The following is a 21,334-nucleotide window of genomic DNA, read 5'->3' as shown; positions in this document are numbered from 1 at the left end:
ACATTAGAGATATTGACCTGCAGATTGTAGTGTTTTACAGTGTTTTACAGTTTTCTACAATCTTTTTTGCTTTGCTACAACACAGATCTCTCCTTTTGTCACTAAACTGCTGCTGCCCTCTAACTGAACAGTTGGTTTTAGAGAATTTGAAACAGTGGAAATCATAATATTTTAAAAATAAAAACCATCCTAGCTCATTTGTTTTGTGATGTTGACGCATGTGGCTCAACTCTTTGAAATGCAAGTTTTGAACAAGTGGCGTATGAGTTCACAACATGAAAGAGAGGATCCTTTTCCAAAAATGTTTTCTTGAATGCATTTTGGGGAAAAGTAACAGCCCCTTGTAACAGCAAGTTCGCAGTATTGACTTACCAGGGAAAAACTGTCTCCTGCATTGAAAAGTTCAATGTGCACATACAAACCCTCTGCAAAGGGCGCTCACTTGATATGAAATGGCTGCAAATGTTAGTTATCATGCCCTCTTTTATGGGTTGTAACTCCAATTGTTAACTTAAATAGCTTGTTTTTCTTTGCAAATTGGTTCACAAGACTCATTATTTAATTAGCGAAGTTGCCTGCTTATGTCAGGGTAAGGAGCAATGCAGAGAGTAATCGTTCTTGTAATTTAACGTTATTTGCTATGTTTTATTAATGTTGTGTTTTTGCTAAGCAATAAATTATTTCACAAAAAAATTCAATTTCTCTTAATGCTCCAGTGTGTCCCTTTTTGAAACACAATGCCTGAGTCCATTAGGAAAACTGCCAATTTCCATGCACAAGATTTGTTTGATTTTCCCTTAACTAATTTAACAACATCCTCATTGCTATTATTTTGATGAAAGAGCACATACGGGCTGCTCTAAGTCATATGTGGAAACACAAAGCCAAAATGCATTATTAAATGTCTGATTTAGAAATTCTAGAAATGTGCAATTCGGTTTTCTGTTTGAATATTAGATTGTATGGCGTCTGCAGCTAAAATAGCTCTTTTTCCTTCACACACAATGTGCAGAAGAGTTATTATTTTCGCCATAATATTTTACTAGTAGAAGAAATCCAAATTGCTAGCTTGTTTCAATGTAAAAGGCATTGCAGACAGTGTGTCACTACTGTGGTAGCAGAACAGGAGAATAGTGGGGAGATGGGAAACCTCTTCAGTTGTTGAGTAATTGTTTAGCCCCTGAGCTGAATAGACTGCAAGTTAAATGTCACATTGTGCTTTCAAAGGTGAGATACAATGTTCATAATTGCTGGCAGTGTTTTTGTTTCATTTTGAGTATTGTGTGTTTCTCCCACCTGGCAGGGCTGTTGACTCATGATGGTGATGCTGAGGATAAACCAAAGAAACCCTACAACCCACCCACCTGGTTTGGAGGTGATGAGGCAAACGGGTAAGACACTGAAGTAAGAAATCTGACATGATGAAGATGCAGCGTCACATGTGGAGACGGTGGGTTTGTATGTGATTCAAAACCCAGTGTCAGTTTCCCACCACACACCCACCTCTCACTTTTTAGCCTGGAGCCTATTTTTTCATCATATTGATGGACTCTCAAGGAAAATCTTGTTCATAGTGTCAGTGTAAAGTAAGTTCAGAGGCTGTCAAGTGGAAATATTCAACAAAGATTAGGTGTCACAAAGGAAAAACATGTCTCAGGGTTTGATTTCAATACCTGATGAACTGCTCGGACTTTTTCATCAGCCAACTAGAGTTTCAGGATAAAACACAACTTATTAAAAATGCCTCTTGATGCTCCTGAGTGCCGCGTAGAGCTCTAACAAAACAGCCTAAATTTGCCACTATGTGATGAGTGGCAAGCCGTAATTTCACTTCGTATGTCACCATGGTTTTGTGCTTACAGTGGAAGCAAAGCAACGTCTCCCAACAGCCAGATGAAGGGGGGCAGCCAGCCTCTGGCTGCACCGTTTGGCACTGATAACAGTTCGTCCTGGGAAAGAGAGACTGATAGCTTTACCCATGGTAAAGATAAGGTGAATGGACCAAACTAGTCACCCCCAACATGGACGTCATGCCAATATCTATATCCATCCTTTATTTTTTTTATTTTTACCATCACCTTTCCATTTATTTTGCTCCATCGTTGCATTCGCATTTAAGTTAGAATTTATTTGGGTTTCATTTTCTGCCGGTGCTTTTGCTGTGTGATAATTTTTTGGAAATACCGCTAAAAGTTTCAGGTAAGTGCAGAATGATGCTTTGAAAAGTACCTGATCTAACAATTAAATCATTTTACCTACATTTCATACAATCTTCTTGTTATTCTTTTATAATAACGTAATTGAAAAATATATAGAGTTTCTCTATATTCTCTATATTTTATGATAGTCTTATGAGGAATGATATCTTGCCGAGTAGGCTTTGCCAAGTACCTGCATCATGGCAATTGTAAAGGTTGTATACCATAATTTTAATACCTAATGCAGTGAAGGAATGTTTACATGAGTTGTCTAAGGGTAGTAAGCATTTTGAAAAAATACCCAATCATAGAATATTTGTTGAGCTAGTGCTTTAACAGGCTGCATGCAGGATTAAAATGAGCTTTACTTTGCTGTTTGGATTTAAGCTGGTTTTTGTTCATGCCAGTTTCTTTAATCATTTCATTGCATGACTGAAGTTTTCCTCCCTCATTTCATCTTCCGCTGCATCACCCAGATCTGTTTCACCTGCTTATTTAACCTGCATATTTGACAGTAAAGTGACTAAAGTGACTGGTGTGATTCTGCAGCATAAAGGTGAAAATAATCCACAGATTGTAACTGTGATTTAGAGCCACATATAACCAGGTGTTTTGGTCACGTTTCCATCCTATAGATGTCACCTGATGGTGCCGCCGGTCAGTTGGAGGGTCTGTCCTTAACCAACAAATTCAAGAGAACGTGAGTAAATCACTTGTAGTCTTTCTTAAAGGAATTTGAAACCAAATATTAAATATTTCAACCTTATTTACATTTATTTTTTTGTGTAGATTAAAAAAAACCTCTTTGTCTAAGAAATTGCAAACTGTGCTGTGAATAGGAAGGAGTAAAATTAATTCAGTGAAGGGTTTTGTGAGATACGTGAGTCTCAAACTAATTTACAGTACGAGTGAAGTCATACTGATGGCGCTGTCTCCTGTCTCCTCTTCAGGTCTTACGATAAGAAGGCCCCCCCAGTCAGCATGTCCAAGCTGCTGAGTCACGGTTACGTGGAGGAACAGATGAAGTCTCCTAATGACGACGATGCCTCAAGTACGACACAGGGATTGGTTACAGGCTTGTTAAGATGCGGAGTACAGTAGGCTTCAGCCCACTGAATATTAAATGTGTTTGCTCATCCCTTTGTGCAAAAATAAGTAGCCAGTATTTCAGACTTAACAAAACCAAATAACCCAGAAACATGTTTATACATTGATTTCTATAGGTTTATTTTTAGAGCACCTCCCACTGTAAAACATTTTTAAAAGTGCCATCCAGACATATAATTTACTGAAATTTTGTGTGTTTGTGTTGGCACATGATGATGTGAGGCCACATCCTATATCTCTCACATTTAGAGTTAAAGTTTATTGTACAGGACTCTTGTGAAAAGTTTCAAGCGACATTATTTTTGTGTGAAATATTGATGTTTGTTTTGTTTTGTAGGTGTGACCTCAGAACAGACCAGCACCATTGCAATGGAGGATGTGGACGACCTGGAGTAGTAGAGCACAGGTTCTCCTGTGGAGGGCAAAGGGGGGTCTTCCCAACACCAGTTCATGGTGTCACAAATCCACGAACACGCCACTCCGCCCCCTCACAGATTCACTCGCATTTATTGTACATCCACTTACTCTTAGGTTTTGTACTCATGTTTATGCAAAAGGTACTGTCATCTTTATTTATTTGCATTAAGTTGTAAAAAAAAAGAATTCACGCATATTTTGCTGAGTAGATGTGTCGGTGCTCGCAGCATTTTTTGTCAATTCTTTGTTGTCGTTTCTCGATTTGAAAGACGAGTTGTGTGCAGGGGAGGAAACTAACATTTTGGTTATTATTTTACCAACTAGTTTGATATTTAGAAATCAAAAGGAGAGACAGCTGTACCTGCTAAATCTTAAATTCAGCTGCATTTGGCTGGTGGCTGGTTTTAGTTTCCCTCCCTGGTTGTATGAAGATCGAGTTAGTGAATTTTCAAAGTTATTGTGTATTATGAATTGTGGTTCCAGTGACGTGCAACATTGTTTGTTTTGATCAAGGGCTCCTGCTCTCTGAAGGGATGTTAGAGGTTTGTGTTTTCGGCTGCGGGGGCGGATACGATCATTCGTTGAGACAGCAACCCCGCAGCTGTGACCACATGCCAAAGTGCATACTGAAGGCCACAGCCGCTGCTGTTTGTTTGGTTACAAAGGGCCAAAAAAGATTTTTAGGTTGCTGTTCTACAAAAGGTTCCTCTTCTCTTGTGCTCCCCTTAAATTCTGTAGCTTTAGAGTCCCTGAAATAGAGACACATGAAGTCATGTTGCATCATTTTTATGAAGGCTTTTAGTCCATTAATCAGAATAAAAGCACATTCAGAAGAAAAAGGCTCTTCTAAAAAATAAAAAAAAACTAGAACAGAAGAAATTGGTTCCATAGGAGCACTAGCAAAGGCTGCAAATTCAATTTTCTTATCGCTGCTTATTAAGGATGCTCATCAGTAGATCAGTAACAGTACAAGTGTTTGATGCTGGTCCAGATATGTCAGAAGTTTGCTAATTGTGTATCTAAAAAAGAGATATTCTGCATGTTAAAGCCCTGCATTCTCCTTCAGCCTAATAACCCCAAACAATAGATAAAACATTGTGGGAAATGGTCAGGAAGAGGCCGCCTTCTGCAGACTGACAACCTGAAAGTCAATTCCATTGTAATTCCCTGTGAAGATTAAGGCAGACGAGTTTTTAAAAAGTGAGTTCTGAACATGCCAACCAAGCAGTTTTCCCTGCTCATGCAGTGTTATGACATAGTAGACACCAGTAGGAGACGTTAGTGTTAGTGCACAGCCTTGTCACACCAAAACCTCCATTTCATGACATGTTTATCTGCCTGATGGGAGATTCTTCAGCTCAGATTAGAGTAACAGTTACTGCTGCATCATTTCTGCACAGAAAAATTTCACAACCAGTCTGGGAAACAGTGAAAAAAGCCTGGTAGTTGAGTGGTTAAGACGTACCATATCACAGCAGCGTTGCCAGTTCGATTGTGGACATGGATTTTTTTTTCATGCCATACTCCTCTCCCTTTTCCCTTAATTCCTGCCTGTCTCTTTAAAATCAACTGTCAATTAAAACAAAACTTTTTGCTTTTAACAGTTTGATAAATATAGGCCCTGGTTGTCTCTGTAGCTGAGTTAAATTAAGACTGTAAAAAACCTTTTAAAACCAGAACTTACATGAAAAAGTCAGTGTTTTTGAGTCTGATTGCCAGCTGTCAGAACACGTTCTATACCTATGAACTTAAACTCACTTTCTGCCAGCACTATCTAAACTATAGCAAACACTGTTACTATTGTCAATTTTAACCAAAACTTAAATAAATGTATCATTTTAATTTCCAGGTTTTGACAGACGTAGCTTTTGAAACACTTTCACAAGCTTTTGTATTATGTCTGGTTTAGAAACCATTTTTATTTTTTAATGTTTTGTTCTGTGAAGTTCAACCCTTTAATTTTATTTAAGTTTGGCCTTACTGCTCACAAGCCAACAGAAATGTCCCCATGTCTTCCTCTCCTGCTTGTTTATGCGGGTTCAGCATTAGTTAGTTTCTTTGACATTTGAATGACAGTTTGGCCTTGAGCCATTTAACGGGTATTATTTTTTTTTAGCTGTAACTGAACCAGACTGTGACAGTAAAATCCTAATCCTACAGGGACATTTGTCTGGATAGGGTGATGTATGTGGGTCTAACAGCACATAAACAACACATTCATCTCAAAGTGATGCAGCAGTAACGGACTCTCATTTGAAAAGAAGTGACCTAAAAACTCTTACATGTGTCATGTTCAACACAACTGGCCGGTCGTCACTTTTCTCAACGCAATATATTTAAGCAGTGATGCATAAATTATCTGTATGTGGTATTAAAAAGTGTCAAGTGTTGCTCCAAAACTTAGACGCTTTACTGTCTTTAGTGACACTGGATTTTATTTTGCAGTACAAGGAATGGCGAATATATCATCTTTTTGATATTGTTTGCTTTGAAGAGAGGGTTTATTTCTATGAACTGTTATATTCAGGTACAGTATTTACATTTAAAACTAGTGTTACGTCGAGTTTATTCCTCCTCTCTCTGTGAGTTGTTGACATCATCAGTCTACAAACCAGTAGTGGGTACCTTTTAATGGCTTAACTTTGCAAAGTCCTCCCCTAAAGTCTTGTCACTTCTGTGCCCCCTCCTGCTTTCTATCTGTAAGTGGTATTAGTTCATTTTTAATGGAAATGTACCAGAGGAGAGTGAGGAAGGCAGCTTTTAAACTAAAGATCCCTCAAGTGTTTGTAGTGAGGAGAAATCTACCTGACACGAACTCGATGTAAGACCCTACTTACCATGGAGACTTCACAGACTCTTAATTATCATTTAAATAAATGGGCATGTGCATGTAAACGTGTACTGTTTTATTTTTCTTCTTCTTTAACATGTTGGTACAGTCAGAACCTTGTACTTACTGAACTGACGTTAAGTTTCTTTTATTTCAATTTAGTCTCCTGAATGTAGGCGATGAATAAATAAATGATAAATAAATAATGAGCTTATTTCTATTTCATTTCCAATCAGACTAAATGAGTTGATTCCTATCCTTTTATTCTCTAAATCTTAAAGTTATGTTAAAATAATCAGATTAGGGCTTCAAAGGCATTTGAAAATGAACATATATGGAGGTGTGTTAACTACATGATGGTTAAAGGAGTGGCAGTTTTCCCTTAAAGGGCCAGTTCACTCAAAAAAACAACATCTCTCTCCAGAAACAGTATCATGTTTACTGTGCTGTTTCTACCAAAGAAATAGTCTGTCACAGCTTCAGACTTACGTTTTCAATTTATTTCACCATGGTATTAAAAAATAAAGCTTTGTTTGAAATGGGTGACAGTTAATGTAAATTTAATGTGCTACATTAAATTTGCAGCCCATTCTCTGACAGAGAAAAGACTAATAAAAGTACAAAAAAAAAGATAAAGATTATCATGAGGTAGGTGAAAATTGTTCACTTAGTTTGCCTTAGTTTTTTGTCTCAGTCTATAACGAGGAATGATCAAAAACAACAATAACAATTCATTTATTTCTATAGCACCTTTTATATGCAAAATGCTGAAGTGCAAAAGTGCTTTAAAAAATAAAAGCACACAAAATCAACCAATACATTCAATTCAAGAGTTAAAATATATAGAAGTGTTTTAAAAATAAATAAATAAATAAAATTTTCGCTTAACAGGATGTTAGCTCTAATGTTGACTTGGTTTTTCATTTTCGTTGATTTGACTCTTGTGTTTTTTTTAAGAATTTCTAATTTAAGAAAAATCTTGTCTCAAACGGGCGTCCATAAAATGGACTTTAAAAATATTATAGTGAAATACTTCTCTAACTTTAATGTTACATTTTCTTTTGGGAATCTGATTAAAACCAATCAGGCCTTCAGCAGTGTGCATAGGAGAGAAAACACACACACACACACACACACACACACACACACACACACACACACACAAGGTGGCCGCTGCAGGCTGCATCCCTCCTCTCCAGCAGCTCCTGTTTGCTCGGAGCTGCAGCGCTGCATCTCATCACGGCTCCTGCAGCTCCAGCAGCGGCGCGTGCAGCGGTGCATCGGCAGTTGATCGATTCCTGTATCGGATAATAGTCCATAGCCGCATGGTGACGTCACGCCGCTGATCAGTAATAGTGGCTGGGCGGCTTGGTTGGTGGGTGGGTGGCTGGGTGCCGCGCGGACGCCAGGGGTAGATGGGTGCATTGAAAATCCACAGCAGGTAAAAAAAAAAAAAAAAAAAAAAAAAGCGATACACTCAAGTGTAATATTGCACGAGGGGTGTGTGAACGTGCACAAGACTGTTACCTGTTTGTTTTGTTTGTTTGTCGCGTCGGCGCGTGGGAAATGTAGAAGCTGTCACTGCCGCCTGTAGGAGGAGGATGGATGCGTAACAGCACGGATTGAGCCAGCTGTGGCCTGCTTCTAACAGCAACATCTGGCCGGTGAGTCGCACTGACAGCCGCAGCCGCTTGCAGGCGGGCGGGCGGGCAGAAACTGGGAGGTGTGTGTGTGTGTGGGGGGGACTCGGTGCGAGTCCTGGTCTCCGGTCCGGTATGTCGGTGTCACCTCGTCCTTGGCTGCCGGATGGTAGTGGAGTGATTGATGTGCACGTTTGAGTGACAGGCTGCGTGTAACATATGATGAAGGCTCATCACAGAGAGCTCCGACTGTAATATGGAGAGGAAAAATCATAAACGTGACATGCTGTTAAATGCCTCCTGTGTTGCGTGCGTGCAACCCTGCAAATGCAATGCATAACCTTTAAGGTAAAACTATTGCAATTGTTTTTATGGGGAACTCTGCAATTGCATGCGTCAGTGAAGGGTTAAATCCCCACTTCATAGCCTCTTAATACCATAAGAGATTAAATATAAATCTATATTTATAAGGGAAAGCACTATAATCTTATTATTGAGCCTCTTTATGAATCTCTATAGAAATTGATACTAAAGATGCATAAAAGCTACAATCACACTGTGAGCCCCTATAGGAGCATTGTAGGAATATTTGAGTAAGGTCACCATAAATTCACTACAAGCCCCCACAGGGACGTTAGAGAGGTTTAGAAAACAGACGAGCACACATCTTAAGGTCAAAGTCAATCCCTGCAGGATTATCATAGTAGGTAAAACAAAATATGCTCCCTGTAAACGCACACTCTGACATGCTCAGAGGCTCCCAGGCTTCACTGATTTTTTTTTTGTTGTTGTTGTTGTTCATTGTATTTCCTCCTTGTCCACATCCTGACCGGCTTGTAGTCCTTCTGCAGGGTCAGAGAGGGCGCCTCAGCAGCCAGCCGGCTCTGGACTACAGCGGGCAGGTGGAGGCGATGGAGGAGGGGGACGCGGAGGGGGAAGGGCCCATGGTGGTCAGAGACGGGCCGAGCGATCGTAGCCTACCGCCAGATGCCAGCAGCACCACCACCACCAACCTCTTGGCTTCTGTCAAAGAGCAGGTAAGGAGGCAGGAGTGTTATCTTCCCACATCTTGGTCATTTACTCTCAGTTGTGTGGCTGCGTTCACACTGAACCCTCCTACTTGTTTCTAGAGCTCATATCTTATCGTCTTTTGATGAATGATCTTATCTTCTCCAGGCTGTAATCTGAGTGTCCTATTCACACTGGACTACAATTGTCTAAGGATCCTTATTACACATAAACACTCGTCTAATTTAAGAAGCTACAACCTCAAGGGCAGGTGTACAAACTTCTGAATGAGGGGGCACAGACTCAAAGAAGGAGGGTACGTTTGTAAAATGAGTAAAAATTAGTAAATTGGGCAGATTGTGAGATAACAGGCCCGTGGGCTCAGACCCCAGGACCCTTCCGTTGTAGGAGCAAGATCCCCAGACTGAAAGACTACAAACAGCATGATTACATGGTTGTTTTGTGTCTCTCTGCAGTTGTTTTGCATCTCTTTGTCGTCATTTTTAGTCTCTTTGTAGTTTGAAGTCTGATTCACCCAAATTTACAGAGCAAATCCGAGCATTATCTCCATATAAGACTGAAATATAATGGATCTCCTGAAATTCTATTAAAACTCTCATTAATCATTCCCACTGGGACTTCCATAATTCTCCACCCTGGAAAGGATGGAAATACATGAAAAACAAACCAAAACAAAACATAGAGGTGTTATTGAGTTATTCACACAGGAGTAGATGTATTAGATGAGTTCAGTGTCTGTGCAATATTCAGAACAGAGACAACTTCCGCAGTTATTACAAATTGCATTAGGTCACCAGGTAAAGTTTAGCCTATGTGAATGTAGGTTTATATGAACTGACAGCGGTGTTTTAAAAGTGTGATTTGGTTCCGGTTTTCTTCGCTTGTTTATCACACATTTCAGGTACTGTCTCTGTTTTCTGGTTCTGACTAAGCTGAAGCGTCTCCCTGATATTCTGCTACAGTATTTCACTTTCTTGCCCATATTTTTGGTCTTTCTGTCGCCCTTGCTGTCGCTGCTCAGCCAGTGTGGAAGCAGTTGCGCAAGTTGTCTGTGATTACATGATGTAAAGTTTAATTAACAGCTCAGAAACAATGACACATTTTGATTCAAGTGCAGCACATTGATATGAACTGACAGCCAGAGAGAAGTGATGTCGTCCATTTTTCTGCCACTAACTTTTTGCTATTGACACTCCGATCTGAGTGAGACACTTACAGCTGCAGTGAGGACGCAGCCTCCGTCGCTCCATCTGCCTCCCTTCTCCGCTGTTATTTTTATGCTTCTTTCTATCCTGTCAACATGGGAGTCTGTCTGTTCCCCTGCTCTTAATTATGCCTGGACACTAGCCATGTTCTCAACTTAGTCCCCTGATGTGCGCCTCTGAATCAGGCACACTGCTATTTAAAGGCTTAAGATGTCCAAGAAAAGAGAATCTGCTCTTACTTTTAATCTGCAATTTCTTTGGAGCGAACAGATAAAAATGTGGGCTGCAGATTGCTCTGAAGCCTCGACTGATGTGGAGTTAAGGAAAAGGTTGTTCCAGCTTCCTTGATGTTGCTTTGGTTTTCGTTGTACACAGCGGGAGGGGCTCCGTCACCCCTTGATCATACTTAGTGCCTCAAAAGCTTTGCTTGCTGCTGCTAACTCTTTCATTTCACACGAGAGAATGCATGACTGCTGCATCATGAGTCCTGCAGATGCATTGCGTTGCAGTGCAGGAGTTGCATGTGTTGGCTAGGTTTATATTTCTACAGAAGCTGTCTGTGATGGAGGAGGATTTTGTAATCATAAGTCCTGAAATCTATTGCCAGCATTTATACAGGAGGTTAATTCACAGTCCAAAAAAGTCATAGTAATGGATGCTGGACCAGTTTAAGCCAGTATGTTTGTCCTATCAATCATTATTGCTTACGACAAAGTTTGCAGTAACAATAAAGCTTCATGATTGTGATATTAAAGGAGCTATTTGTAAGTTTTGCTATAGCTAGCAGCTGTTTAAGTCTTCCCAAGAGCCATCATTGCATGTACAATACAAGAGGTTATGATATGTCCTCTGAGCAGCTACTTCTTCGGGGCAGATTGGAGGCTGCAGTGACTCACTATCAGAAAGTGACAAGACAGGCCAGCCGGATCGGAGCTAGGTTGTTAGCATGCTAACTTCAGGAGAAGAAAAGAACTGATAGAAACAGAAGCAAAACAAGAATTAACATTGGCATTGCTTTCCACCTCTGGAGACAGCTGTTGGTGAGTAAAGATAACGCTAGCTATGTAACAATAGCAAAATTTACATATAGGTGCCTTTAAAATAAAAACCCATGTTAGGGAAACTGAAAAGACGCACATTTTTTTTTATTTGTCCACAGCATTTTTCCTCTGATGTCAGAAATTGCCCTCAAAAAGTGACTCAGTCCACTGACAAAGATTCAAAGTTTTACCTCATTAAAGGAACTGTACTGTTCTACAAATGGGAACAAAATGGCAGAAAATGTTAATATGGGTTGTTTAGTAAAGCAGTGACACATGATCTGTTGAACTTATGAGGACTTATGAGGAGAAAGACGAGCCAGTCAGTCATAATATGTCTTCTCCAGAGAAAAGGGCTGATTTCTTGATTTCTGTAATGAGGTGGTGAATGTTTATAACAGGGCAGAAAGAAACATGATTAACAGGTAACAAAGTCCATACGTATATATATATGTACAGCATGACAGCATTCTAAACTAGGAAGTTGCCAGAGAGCAAACACTTTATCATGTAGCTTGACTGTTGAACGGGCTGCTACCAGAAAATATAATCAAGCTGCTTTACCTTCCTGTGTGTTTGGATGCAGGCGGCAGCGCTGCTGAAGCGTCAAATCTACCGCCTGCAGTTCCTCCACAGAAATGTCAAATTAGACGTGCTAAATGGAGCACATCAGTTATTGCCTTCCATTGTGTTCAGGCCCTGATGCTTTTCCACTTCGCTCTCATTTAGCCCATTAAAAGTAGGAGATTGATAGACGTGAGCAGGGGAAATACCAAAGCTGGAGATGTGGCAACTGCGAAACCTAAACCCTGCGTAGTGTCAGTGCACTGTTTAATTTTGTCACTTCTTCAGCAAACATGGTGAGATTGATTAGATGTTTAGACAACAGCCTGTGGCAATGTTGCTCCAAAATGAAAGATGAGACGTCTGTAGCTGCCATCTGCATTGTTCTGTGAAATCAAGACTGAAATATGTCGCTGATAACAGATCTGAACAGTTCACAGCGCTGTCATGAATTTTTTTTACACTGCCACAGCACTGTATTTAAGATTCTATACTCGTTTGGGTTGACATTGAAATTGACCTCCAACTACAAATGAATATTCTTGCCAAGTATCTTTGGCCACCAATGAAAACCCTCTTCAGAAAAATTTGTATAGAGATGCAGGTATTACCACTGCAGCATTACACGAGCAGCAAAATAGCAACCAAAGATCATTTTCAAGGACTAGTTTGACATTTTGGAAAAATGCTGATTTGATTCTCGTCAACCGTTTGATGAGAATATTGATTATCAGTCTGTTCAATCTTAGGCTACAACAAGGCACCAGTTAGCTTAGCATAGCACAAAGACGGTTGCTTGGATTTAACAGATGCTGCCGTAGACAACCTGTGCAGACTCCAAGAAGTTACGACTCTAATCCAAGAAATAGTCTGGCCTGTAAACCCCCTGTAAAACGGCAAATTGTTTTTTTACATTTCATTTTTTTTCACAAATACTTTGAAGAGTTGGAGAAATGCACGACGAAGCACCAACATGAGCACAAAAGCTTTAAGTTAAAATACTTTTTTACATGCCATTTGACAGAGATGTTATATCTGTTTGTTGCAGCAATTCAAATTCCTTATGTTGAGTGAAATATTTAGAAAAGGCACACCATTTAATGGCTACGGCATAATTTCAGATGCAAATATTCTGGATGTATTGATTATCATTTTATACACATTTCTCTGTAATTCAATCTGATAAATTTAGTATCTTTGGAAACTTTGCAATTTTAGATACAGTTCAAAATAAAGCTTTGAGAGTTTGAAGAACGCTTGGCTCCACAGCTTGAACTTGTAATGGTGGACCCAACGATGCCGGCGTGGTTGTAGAAGTAAGCTTCAATAATGTCGCAGTAAATCTCATGTAGGTCAGTTTTTTTATCCTGCTATCAGATGTTCATCTTGTTAGATTCCCAGTGGCCGACAGTAGCTGTTGTGCAGGGCAGCTCCCAGGTGTAAAGGCGCAGGGTCCTGCTGTATGATTGTGCTGCTGAAAAAGAACATGCACGCTCAGCAAAGGCCTTCCCAGGATGAAGGGAGGAAACAAGAAGCTCAATGAAACAACAACTGGGCCACGTCAGCGCTCTCCACTCTTGGATTGAGTTCGACAATTAGAGCCACGACCACCACATGCGACGTCAGAGCAAATTTACCGAATGGCCGATCTCGACGCGGATGATTGACGGTCCTGTGTGGCTGCTTTCCCCGCTGGAGGTTCGCCTCACATGAGCTGCAGGTCACAGTGTGAATCTGTGGGTTAAACCGACTCTGTCAATCCAGTTATGTCACCGCCTGGCGCTGCCCTGCCCCTGATGATATCTGAGGCACAGAACTGTTGATGTTTGACATCTGCCTGAATTTGAATGCCTGCTCTCTGTCATATTTTTGGAAAGGCAGAGCTTATGATGGCCTGTTGTTGCAGTCTGCCTTGTTGACTCGAGATCACGGATGCCCGAGGTTGCTTGTCACGTTAGCGGACTGCAGCTGAGTCACTGTGGTGGAAGAGGTAGCTTATTCCTCTTTATCTACAGTGTGGAAATCAAAGAAGAACACCCACCCTGGATGCCGTTTCAGATCTCGCCAGTCTGTGATGTTCGGGCCATTTCCAGGAGTTATTTACTCTCCTACTAAACCCACTTTGCTTCTACCTGCCTCATCTAGTTAAGTGACTGCCGCTGTCTCCTAGAATACCTTTTGACAGTCCGCAGACAACTTGTTGCTCTCCATCAAAGGTGGGTGTTTGGGTGTATAAAGAGACTGAAAGTGTTTTAATCCATCCATGGGTTATATGTGTAGGTGGAGAGAGCAAGAGAGATGGAAAAACAAAAGCAGGATGCACGGCATACTGATCTATTGAGGCTTCTGTGGGTGTTGCAACTGCAATCTGTGCTTTTCCTCTGATGATTTCACCATCCGCAATTGTTGACCTTTATTGCAAAATGGCGCCCTAGAAAGAAACAGAGGATGTTCACAATTAATGTAGCTGAAAAACTTCCTGTTGTGTCAAAGGGGTGTCTCATTACGTTATTGATAGTATGATATACATGTGAGTAAGTGAAAATGTTGAGCTCCCTTTAAAAAAAAAGAGTCTTTAAGGGTGACTTCTCTCTTTTAGTTGCCGAGTTATAGCGAGAGCAGCAATGTGTCGCAGTAGCAGAACTAGGCCGAACATTTCACGGATATCATAGATGCAGTCTGGATAAACCAAACTGCTGGGCTATGATTAGACATGGCAAGAAGGAATAAGACTCAGAGGTCTGCTGTTGGTGTCACTCGATAAGAGACAGAAAAACACTTTGTGACGGCACACAATAAACTGTGGCGAATCGTCCGGTAGCCCCCAGCTGGTACGAGACATTGCCCGGCACGGCTTCGCATCGGCCTGGCAGGGCTAGGCCTGTTTCCAGACATCACGAGGTGACGGGCGTAGGGCACCAATGTGGTTCTGTTAGTCCCCCGAGGCGTGCCGTAACGTGGGGAGGCTGGAACAAGGAGAGCTGTGTGTTCCTGTCCTGTCTCTGTGCTGCTCTGAAGTGATGCAAGGAGGTGCAGGAGCAGAGGAGGGCAGAGTCAGCAGTGACGCTGTGAAAGGATGCAGCACGTTTCAGCCGTTGTTTAATTGGCACACTGTTGTGTCCTCTGTCAATAATACATCTGATGCTGTCACTTAAACTTGTGACATCTTGTTCTTTTCCCACATCATATCGTCTTGAACGTCTCCTCAATCAACTTTTCTTCTACCGCATTGTATTTTTCTCTCATCCTATATGTTTTACTTTTTGTGTGTCTTCTTTTTTATCCCACGTCTTGCTATGTGTGATTGCGGTATTAATGTTTTTGTATCACCTTGAAGACACAGTAACAGAGGAGACTGAATTACACAACTGTTAGTCACGAGTGTCAACACTATTTAGAGGTGCGCCACATCCGTCCCACTGCAAAAACCAAAGCAACTGTTAAGTGATCCACAGAGTTTATTATGATATTTTTAGTGTTTCAATGTGTTTGCTTTTTCCAACACATTTCCTGTGTGACTCACCTTAAAGCACCAAGGAAACCTGAAACTACAACTACCTGACGCTAGAACCATCAAATGTTTGGCATTGTTGCTTGAAAAAATGACTGAAATGATCTGAAAATCAAAATAGTCACAGATTAATTTTCTTTTGATTTACTGATTGATTAATTGTCAAATACTTGCAACTCTAGACACTTTAACCAATGTAAACATCCTGAAAAATGTGGAAATATCGAATGTCCAAGTCATTCAGACAGATGTAATCTCAGAATCCTTGGTAAAAAAAACACTGTTAGTCCTTCTCTGCAGTTGTGCAATTAATTTGACATTTTGTGATACTTCCATGCAGCCGCCTCAGAGCCACATCAGCCCTTTAAACGGACAGACATCTCTCCAATTAACTCAGAATAATTGCTGCAGAAAAATCAACACTTACCACTGCCAAATTATCTTTGAACCCAATTTCCTCATGGGAATCATTAAATGTTCATGCAGTCTGAGCAAAGTGATATTGTATAGACAGTCTTGTGTTTATATGAGTGTTGTAGGTAACTAGGTAGGTAGGTAGGTGACTATGTCTGCATTAATGTCTTTTAGAAGAACTTATTTGTGTGGATTCATTTTGAGACTCTGAACTCAGGCCAGTTTACTTTGTTTTCGCTGTCAGCTGCTGCTGCAGCATGCAGACCTCCTCAGTCTGTAGTGGATGAGACACAAGCAAACAAACAACATGATGAGACCATTAACTAAATCACTGTACACCATCTGACTAAAGAGACTGTCAAGGCTCCATGCATCACATGGCCAGAGCTGACCCAAATACAAAAGAGCTTTTATCAAGAGACGTAAACAGATGACAAGCTGCCAGCGTGGATTTAAGTGTCTTTTGTAGTTTTTAAAGGATTATGATTTGAAGGACTTTTGCCCTACTGTACTAGGGAAAATGGAGTATATGGATGGTGGATGGATGGATGGATGGATGGATGGATAGATGGATACACCAAATCAATACACTGTGCTGTAGAAATGTATAACTACTGAGAAAACACCAAACAGCAGTTCCCATCAGTAACATGCAGCTAGTGATGGTAGTTTCTCTCTACCAAGCTAAATTTACCCGCTAATCTTTCCTAAGCTGTTATCTATAACTGAAGAATATCTATTATGACGAACCACGCCACATAACTGTATGAGGCAGTGGTTAAATCCAGTCATGATGGAGAAAAAAACCCAGCTACACACCTGCTAAAGCTAACTAGCTTAGTATAGTACAGTATTTCCATTTGAAATGTGTGGAGTCAACAAAAAGACTTTCCAAATCACATATTCAAAGTGATGATCGATATCGATCGATTGTGTTTAGAGATACAGATATAATATTTAGAGAGTAGGGCGGCCGATAACAGTAACACATAAGAAACAAAATTGCCGATCGTAACATTTGCTGAACATTTATTGAACACTGTTGTTTGCATTGTCTATAAATAGATCTGCAGTGCACTTATTGTGAATTAAAAAATTTTAACTTAAATGTCCACATGTAAACTTGTAAAAAAAAAAAAAAAAAATATATGAATGAAGTTTTAGTGCACTTGAGAGAGAACAAAAATTTGTAAACTTACATAAATAAACAAACATCAGTTCTCTACATGAAATAACACAGGAATTTTTAAAAAATTTAAATTTAAATTTATTTATTCCAGCACATCTCATAGAGAGCAGGGTTAGACCGTACTCTTTTAAATAAACAAAAAAACTCCCTTTAAGGAAGAAGCATGAGGTAGAAGTAGGGGTAGGGGTTGAGGATAGAGGTAGGGGTAGGGATGGGGGTAGGGGTAAGGTTAAGGGTAGGGATTAGGTGTGGAGGTAGCAGTAGGGGTAGGGTTAGGGGTGGAGGTAGCGGTAGGGGTAGGGTTAGGGGTGGAGGTGGAGGTAGAGGTAGGGGTTTATGTGAGCCAGTGGTGTCGCTTTAGCTCCTGCAGCGTGGGGCGCTGATAAGGGATTCTGGTTAAACACTCATTCAAGAAATCCCTGCAGCCTGGAGAGAGAGGGAGAGGAAACATGAAGGTGACAGCTGCAATGATCCAGCAGAATGCGAACTACCATGAACAGATGTGTGTCTGCTGAGCTCTGAGCACGAGTGTGACTTTCTTACTGTTTGACAGTTCGTTGCTGATTTGCAGCCTGTTTTTCAGGAAGTCTATGGTCTCGAACATCGAGTCTTTGTGCAGGATTTCGTAAAGGACCACTCCCAGCTGCCACACTGTGGAGGGGCCGGGCCTGTAGTGACAACAGCTGTACCACTCAGGTGGCGCGTGTGTGGAGGTGCCTGGAATACACAGACATGATGATAAGATGGTGACGATGATGAGGAGGAGAAAATTTGTTTAAATGTAAACGTCACAGTAAATCAGAGCAGTAGCCATTCCACAGACATCTTACCATAGAATACGGTGTAGGATGATGTCTTCTTAGTGAAACAGCTCAGACCAAAGTCGATGATTCGGACACGGGGTGTGTTTGAGCCCGTCTCGATAAGGATGTTTTCTATCTTGATGTCGCGGTGGAAAATGCGTTTCTCCTGGAGCTCCAGTGCAGCATTAACCAGCTGTTTGAGGATGATCTGGGAGACAGACAGAAAGAGAGAGAAGAAGGACTCTGAGGGGGTGCTTTGACATTTTTCACCAGATTACCACAGTGTAGAAATACTCTGTTCCACTTGAGTAAAAATATGTAAATATTATCTGAAAAATGTACTAAATTAATACAGGATGGTACAATTATGCAGAGGAGTGTTACATTTTGGAGCCTCCAAGATCCTTAAAGACATTTTTTTAATTTTAGTACATAGAAACAAGCTAATAAACTGTAAGAAAAAAAGTCAGGACTGCAGGATCTCTCCTCTTACGTTTGTTGCAGGAAAGTTACAGGTCATTAGGTTCCTGTGGTGGAAAAAGCTTTAAACACACATATCAACAAGGATGCTCCAGCAGCTCACCCTGGCCTCCTCCTCCTGCAGGCAGCCTCCCTTCTGCTCTGTGTACTTGAGGAGGTCCTCTGCGGGTACTGGTCTCTCTAAAACCAGGATCAGCTCCTGGCCCAGGTCATACCAGTCCAGGAGTGCGACAGGTGCGGACGTCCCCACTTCTCCTTTCTTTCTAGATTTTGCGAGTTTGAGCATAACAGCCACCTCCACCGAGAGTTCCTTCCCGTTTCGTGCCTGAAACGCCACAACAGAGCGGAGGATGAGGGAGAGAAGCTCCGTAGATAATCACAGTTCATCTATAGTACATGCAGGGCGTGTGGTGGTGTAGTTCTACAGTGGTCCGTGTTGGTCACTTACCACGTGTTTGCAGAACACTTTATCCATTGGTATGTGTTTTATAGCGACCTATAGGACACAAATACAAGTTTGGCACTTTCTGACCATCCATATATGAGTGTGCGTGTGTGTGAGTGTGTGTACGAGGATGTGCGTGTAAATCTTACCGGCAATTTGTCAGATTTCCTGTAGCCGGCAAACACAGATCCACAGCCTCCTTCTCCAAGCTGATTCTGTTCTTCATATCTGGCCTTAAATCGAGCTAAAGGGACACACACAAATTGTGTTTTGCTTTACGTATGCTCTGTTAATCTCTCTCGTGTTGGTCAGACATCTCAAGACCTAAACAAGAAAGAACTATGTGTACAAATAGACACCACTAACTGAAGTCTGATTCTCTCACCTCTAGCAACGTCCACTGAGGGTTTCTTGGCACACTTGCTTGTCTTCCTCTTTTTCCTCTCCTCTGATGGTCCCTCTCCATCCCCTCCAACTTTCCTTTTCTCCCCTCTCACCCTGCCATCCTCTTTACAGCTGTGACATGGTTCAGTCACCTCAGATGTCCGCCTCTTTTTTCTCTGAGTTTTATTGTCAGGACTGGCCTTTCTCTTAATTTTGCCGTCCTCTGCAGGCGATGCACTCTGTTTTGTGGTGCTGCTGCTGCTGCGATCTACAAATGAGGAAAACAGGATGGATCAGTTTGTTTGATCAATTTATAAGAAACTGTCTTAGTTATCATCTCACAGTGCAGACCCAGCTACAGAAACCTTATTAGGGTGAGAAACAGGGCTCCACAGCAGGAATCAAATGTCCATTTCAATGTACAAACTAAGATAATCCCCACTTGACCTGATGTGATCAGGTTTTTGTCTGGGCTCTCACACCTACCACGATCTCTCCCCAGGGCGGGAGAAGCCTGAGTCTTGATCTTCCTCTCTGATTCTCTTTCCATGACGTTGTTCAAGAGGTTTGAAACACAAAAACCGGACAGTAACGTTTGTATGTCGACAACAGAGTTTCTGAGTGACTTTCTTCAGTTTGTGCAGTTGGTTAGTGAACCGAACATGGAATGTACTGACATGTCACAATGAGGTGTTCTAGAATATGCAAATGATGGACCAAAATTCTGCATATGGAATATTTGAATAGGTTCAGTTTATTAAGCCACATCGCATCACATCAAGGGGTCCGATAACTGATATAACAAACCACTGCTACATAAAGTCTAATGACACCTTCCGTGGTGTCCAGGTGTTTCTATTGTTTTGTCCACCCCATTTATATCAATAAAGGTGGGCTGAATAACAGAGGAAAGAAGTACAGCTCATATAATCATAATAAAGTATTTATCAACAATTATAGCTTCTCCTGTGAAGCATCCCTAACTGCTGTATTGGCAGATAACGATGAATTGATAACACAGTATACATACAGATTCTTACAGTGTGTTATTAAGCTCTTATTTAGTGTTTTTACATGCTGTTTTCCAGATGTACATATTCCCAGGCGGCTGTAAAACAGTTTCAAGACTCAGAGATAACTGGAGCTTGAAGGTTTATTCTGATCCTGTAAATAGTCATGTGAAAAAAAAATTAAGGAAAGGTCGACTTATTAGATCTCCTCCACAGACCACAGCTACGAATGTGACATTAAAACTGGCATAGACAAAGAAGTTTACTGTGCCACTGTAAACAAATCAACCACATCAGACCTTTCACTTTTCTTGAATAACTTCATAACAAGGATTCCTGGGAAGCGGCGTGATTTCCAGCCCGGTTGTTTTATATTTAGATGTTATTTGCAGACAGTTAATTCTCCGGTGGACCTCCGTGATGACACCAGCTGTGGTTCCTAGAAGATTTATGAAGCAGCTGGGAAGCCTCTGTGTTATGTAACAGAATACAAATTAGACGGTGCCAAAAGTACCATCCGTTCAGCGACTGTCTGCAAACATCTGCTCCACTTTCACACCCTTGAGCAAGGCATTGGATCCCCACCAGCTCTTTGGGCTTTTATTAAAGGCATATTTGGATTTCAAATATCACATTGTATCTGTGTATGTACAAACTACACAAAACCAGTCAAAAGAATCTTTCTAATGCGTGGTAATCATTAACAAGGTGGATTCTCAGGGGACTGAGAGGACGTTTTGAACCATTTACCACTGATTCACTTAAATCATGAAGAATTGAGCTGACGAGCAGCATCAGATTCCCATTAACCTGCAGTACACAAACACATTCATCCTCGGTGTAGTAGGTGGAACAGACTGAAAGGAGAGAGCAGGGCCAGAGAAAAAGGCAGAACTCATACTCTTTAAGTGTATGAAATCATATTATATTTACTCAAGGCCTGAATGGGTTTTGAATGTTGTTATGTTCAGTCTTACTATACGTGCTTGTATTTTATTTTTGTCACAGACAGATCTTGCATATTTTAGATATTAGATATTTTCACTGAGAGGACCTGGTCTCACTTAG

General features: G+C 40.9%; 3 protein-coding genes across 7 annotated transcripts in view; 2 read left to right on the top strand and 1 right to left on the bottom strand.

Moving 5' to 3' along the window:
- Positions 1 to 1,037: 1,037 nt before the first annotated feature.
- Positions 1,038 to 21,334, top strand: part of LOC111670324 (plakophilin-4-like) — a 52,717-nt gene continuing 32,420 nt past the window's right edge. For 2 of the 5 annotated variants that reach the window (XR_015438505.1, XM_087179496.1), the window contains exons 1-2: positions 1,038 to 1,391; positions 9,033 to 9,229. Coding sequence is in view for 1 of the 5 variants with exons in the window: in XM_087179496.1 (XP_087035622.1) it covers positions 1,316 to 1,391; positions 9,033 to 9,229 (273 nt within the window). In the remaining 4 variants the exon portion in view is untranslated. Of the gene's footprint in view, positions 1,392 to 7,429; positions 8,217 to 9,032; positions 9,230 to 21,334 lie in introns of those variants that run through there. The other 3 variants (XR_015438508.1, XR_015438507.1, XR_015438506.1) reach the window with 3 other exon arrangements.
- LOC147817906 (uncharacterized) lies at positions 1,398 to 6,617 on the top strand. The gene is made up of 4 exons (XM_087179498.1): positions 1,398 to 1,992; positions 2,834 to 2,898; positions 3,149 to 3,249; positions 3,643 to 6,617. The coding sequence occupies exons 1-4, from the start codon at positions 1,837 to 1,839 to the stop codon at positions 3,699 to 3,701; spliced, it is 381 nt and encodes a 126-aa protein (XP_087035624.1). The 5' UTR covers positions 1,398 to 1,836; the 3' UTR covers positions 3,702 to 6,617.
- Positions 17,479 to 19,806, bottom strand: LOC147817905 (serine/threonine-protein kinase pim-1-like). Its single transcript, XM_087179540.1, has 8 exons — positions 19,743 to 19,806; positions 19,258 to 19,524; positions 19,022 to 19,116; positions 18,876 to 18,923; positions 18,531 to 18,752; positions 17,975 to 18,155; positions 17,688 to 17,861; positions 17,479 to 17,570 (listed from the first exon to the last, which is right to left on the bottom strand). Exons 1-8 carry the CDS (start codon positions 19,804 to 19,806, stop codon positions 17,479 to 17,481), a joined length of 1,143 nt encoding a protein of 380 aa, XP_087035666.1.

This window comes from Seriola lalandi, unplaced genomic scaffold, assembly GCF_002814215.2.
Source record: "Seriola lalandi dorsalis isolate HSWRI2012SDOR001 ecotype SW California unplaced genomic scaffold, Sedor1 jcf7180002054850, whole genome shotgun sequence".
Classification (NCBI taxonomy): Eukaryota; Metazoa; Chordata; class Actinopteri; order Carangiformes; family Carangidae; genus Seriola; species Seriola lalandi.
The sequence above is the reverse complement of the archived record's forward strand: the minus strand, read 5'-3'. Positions and strand labels throughout refer to the sequence as shown.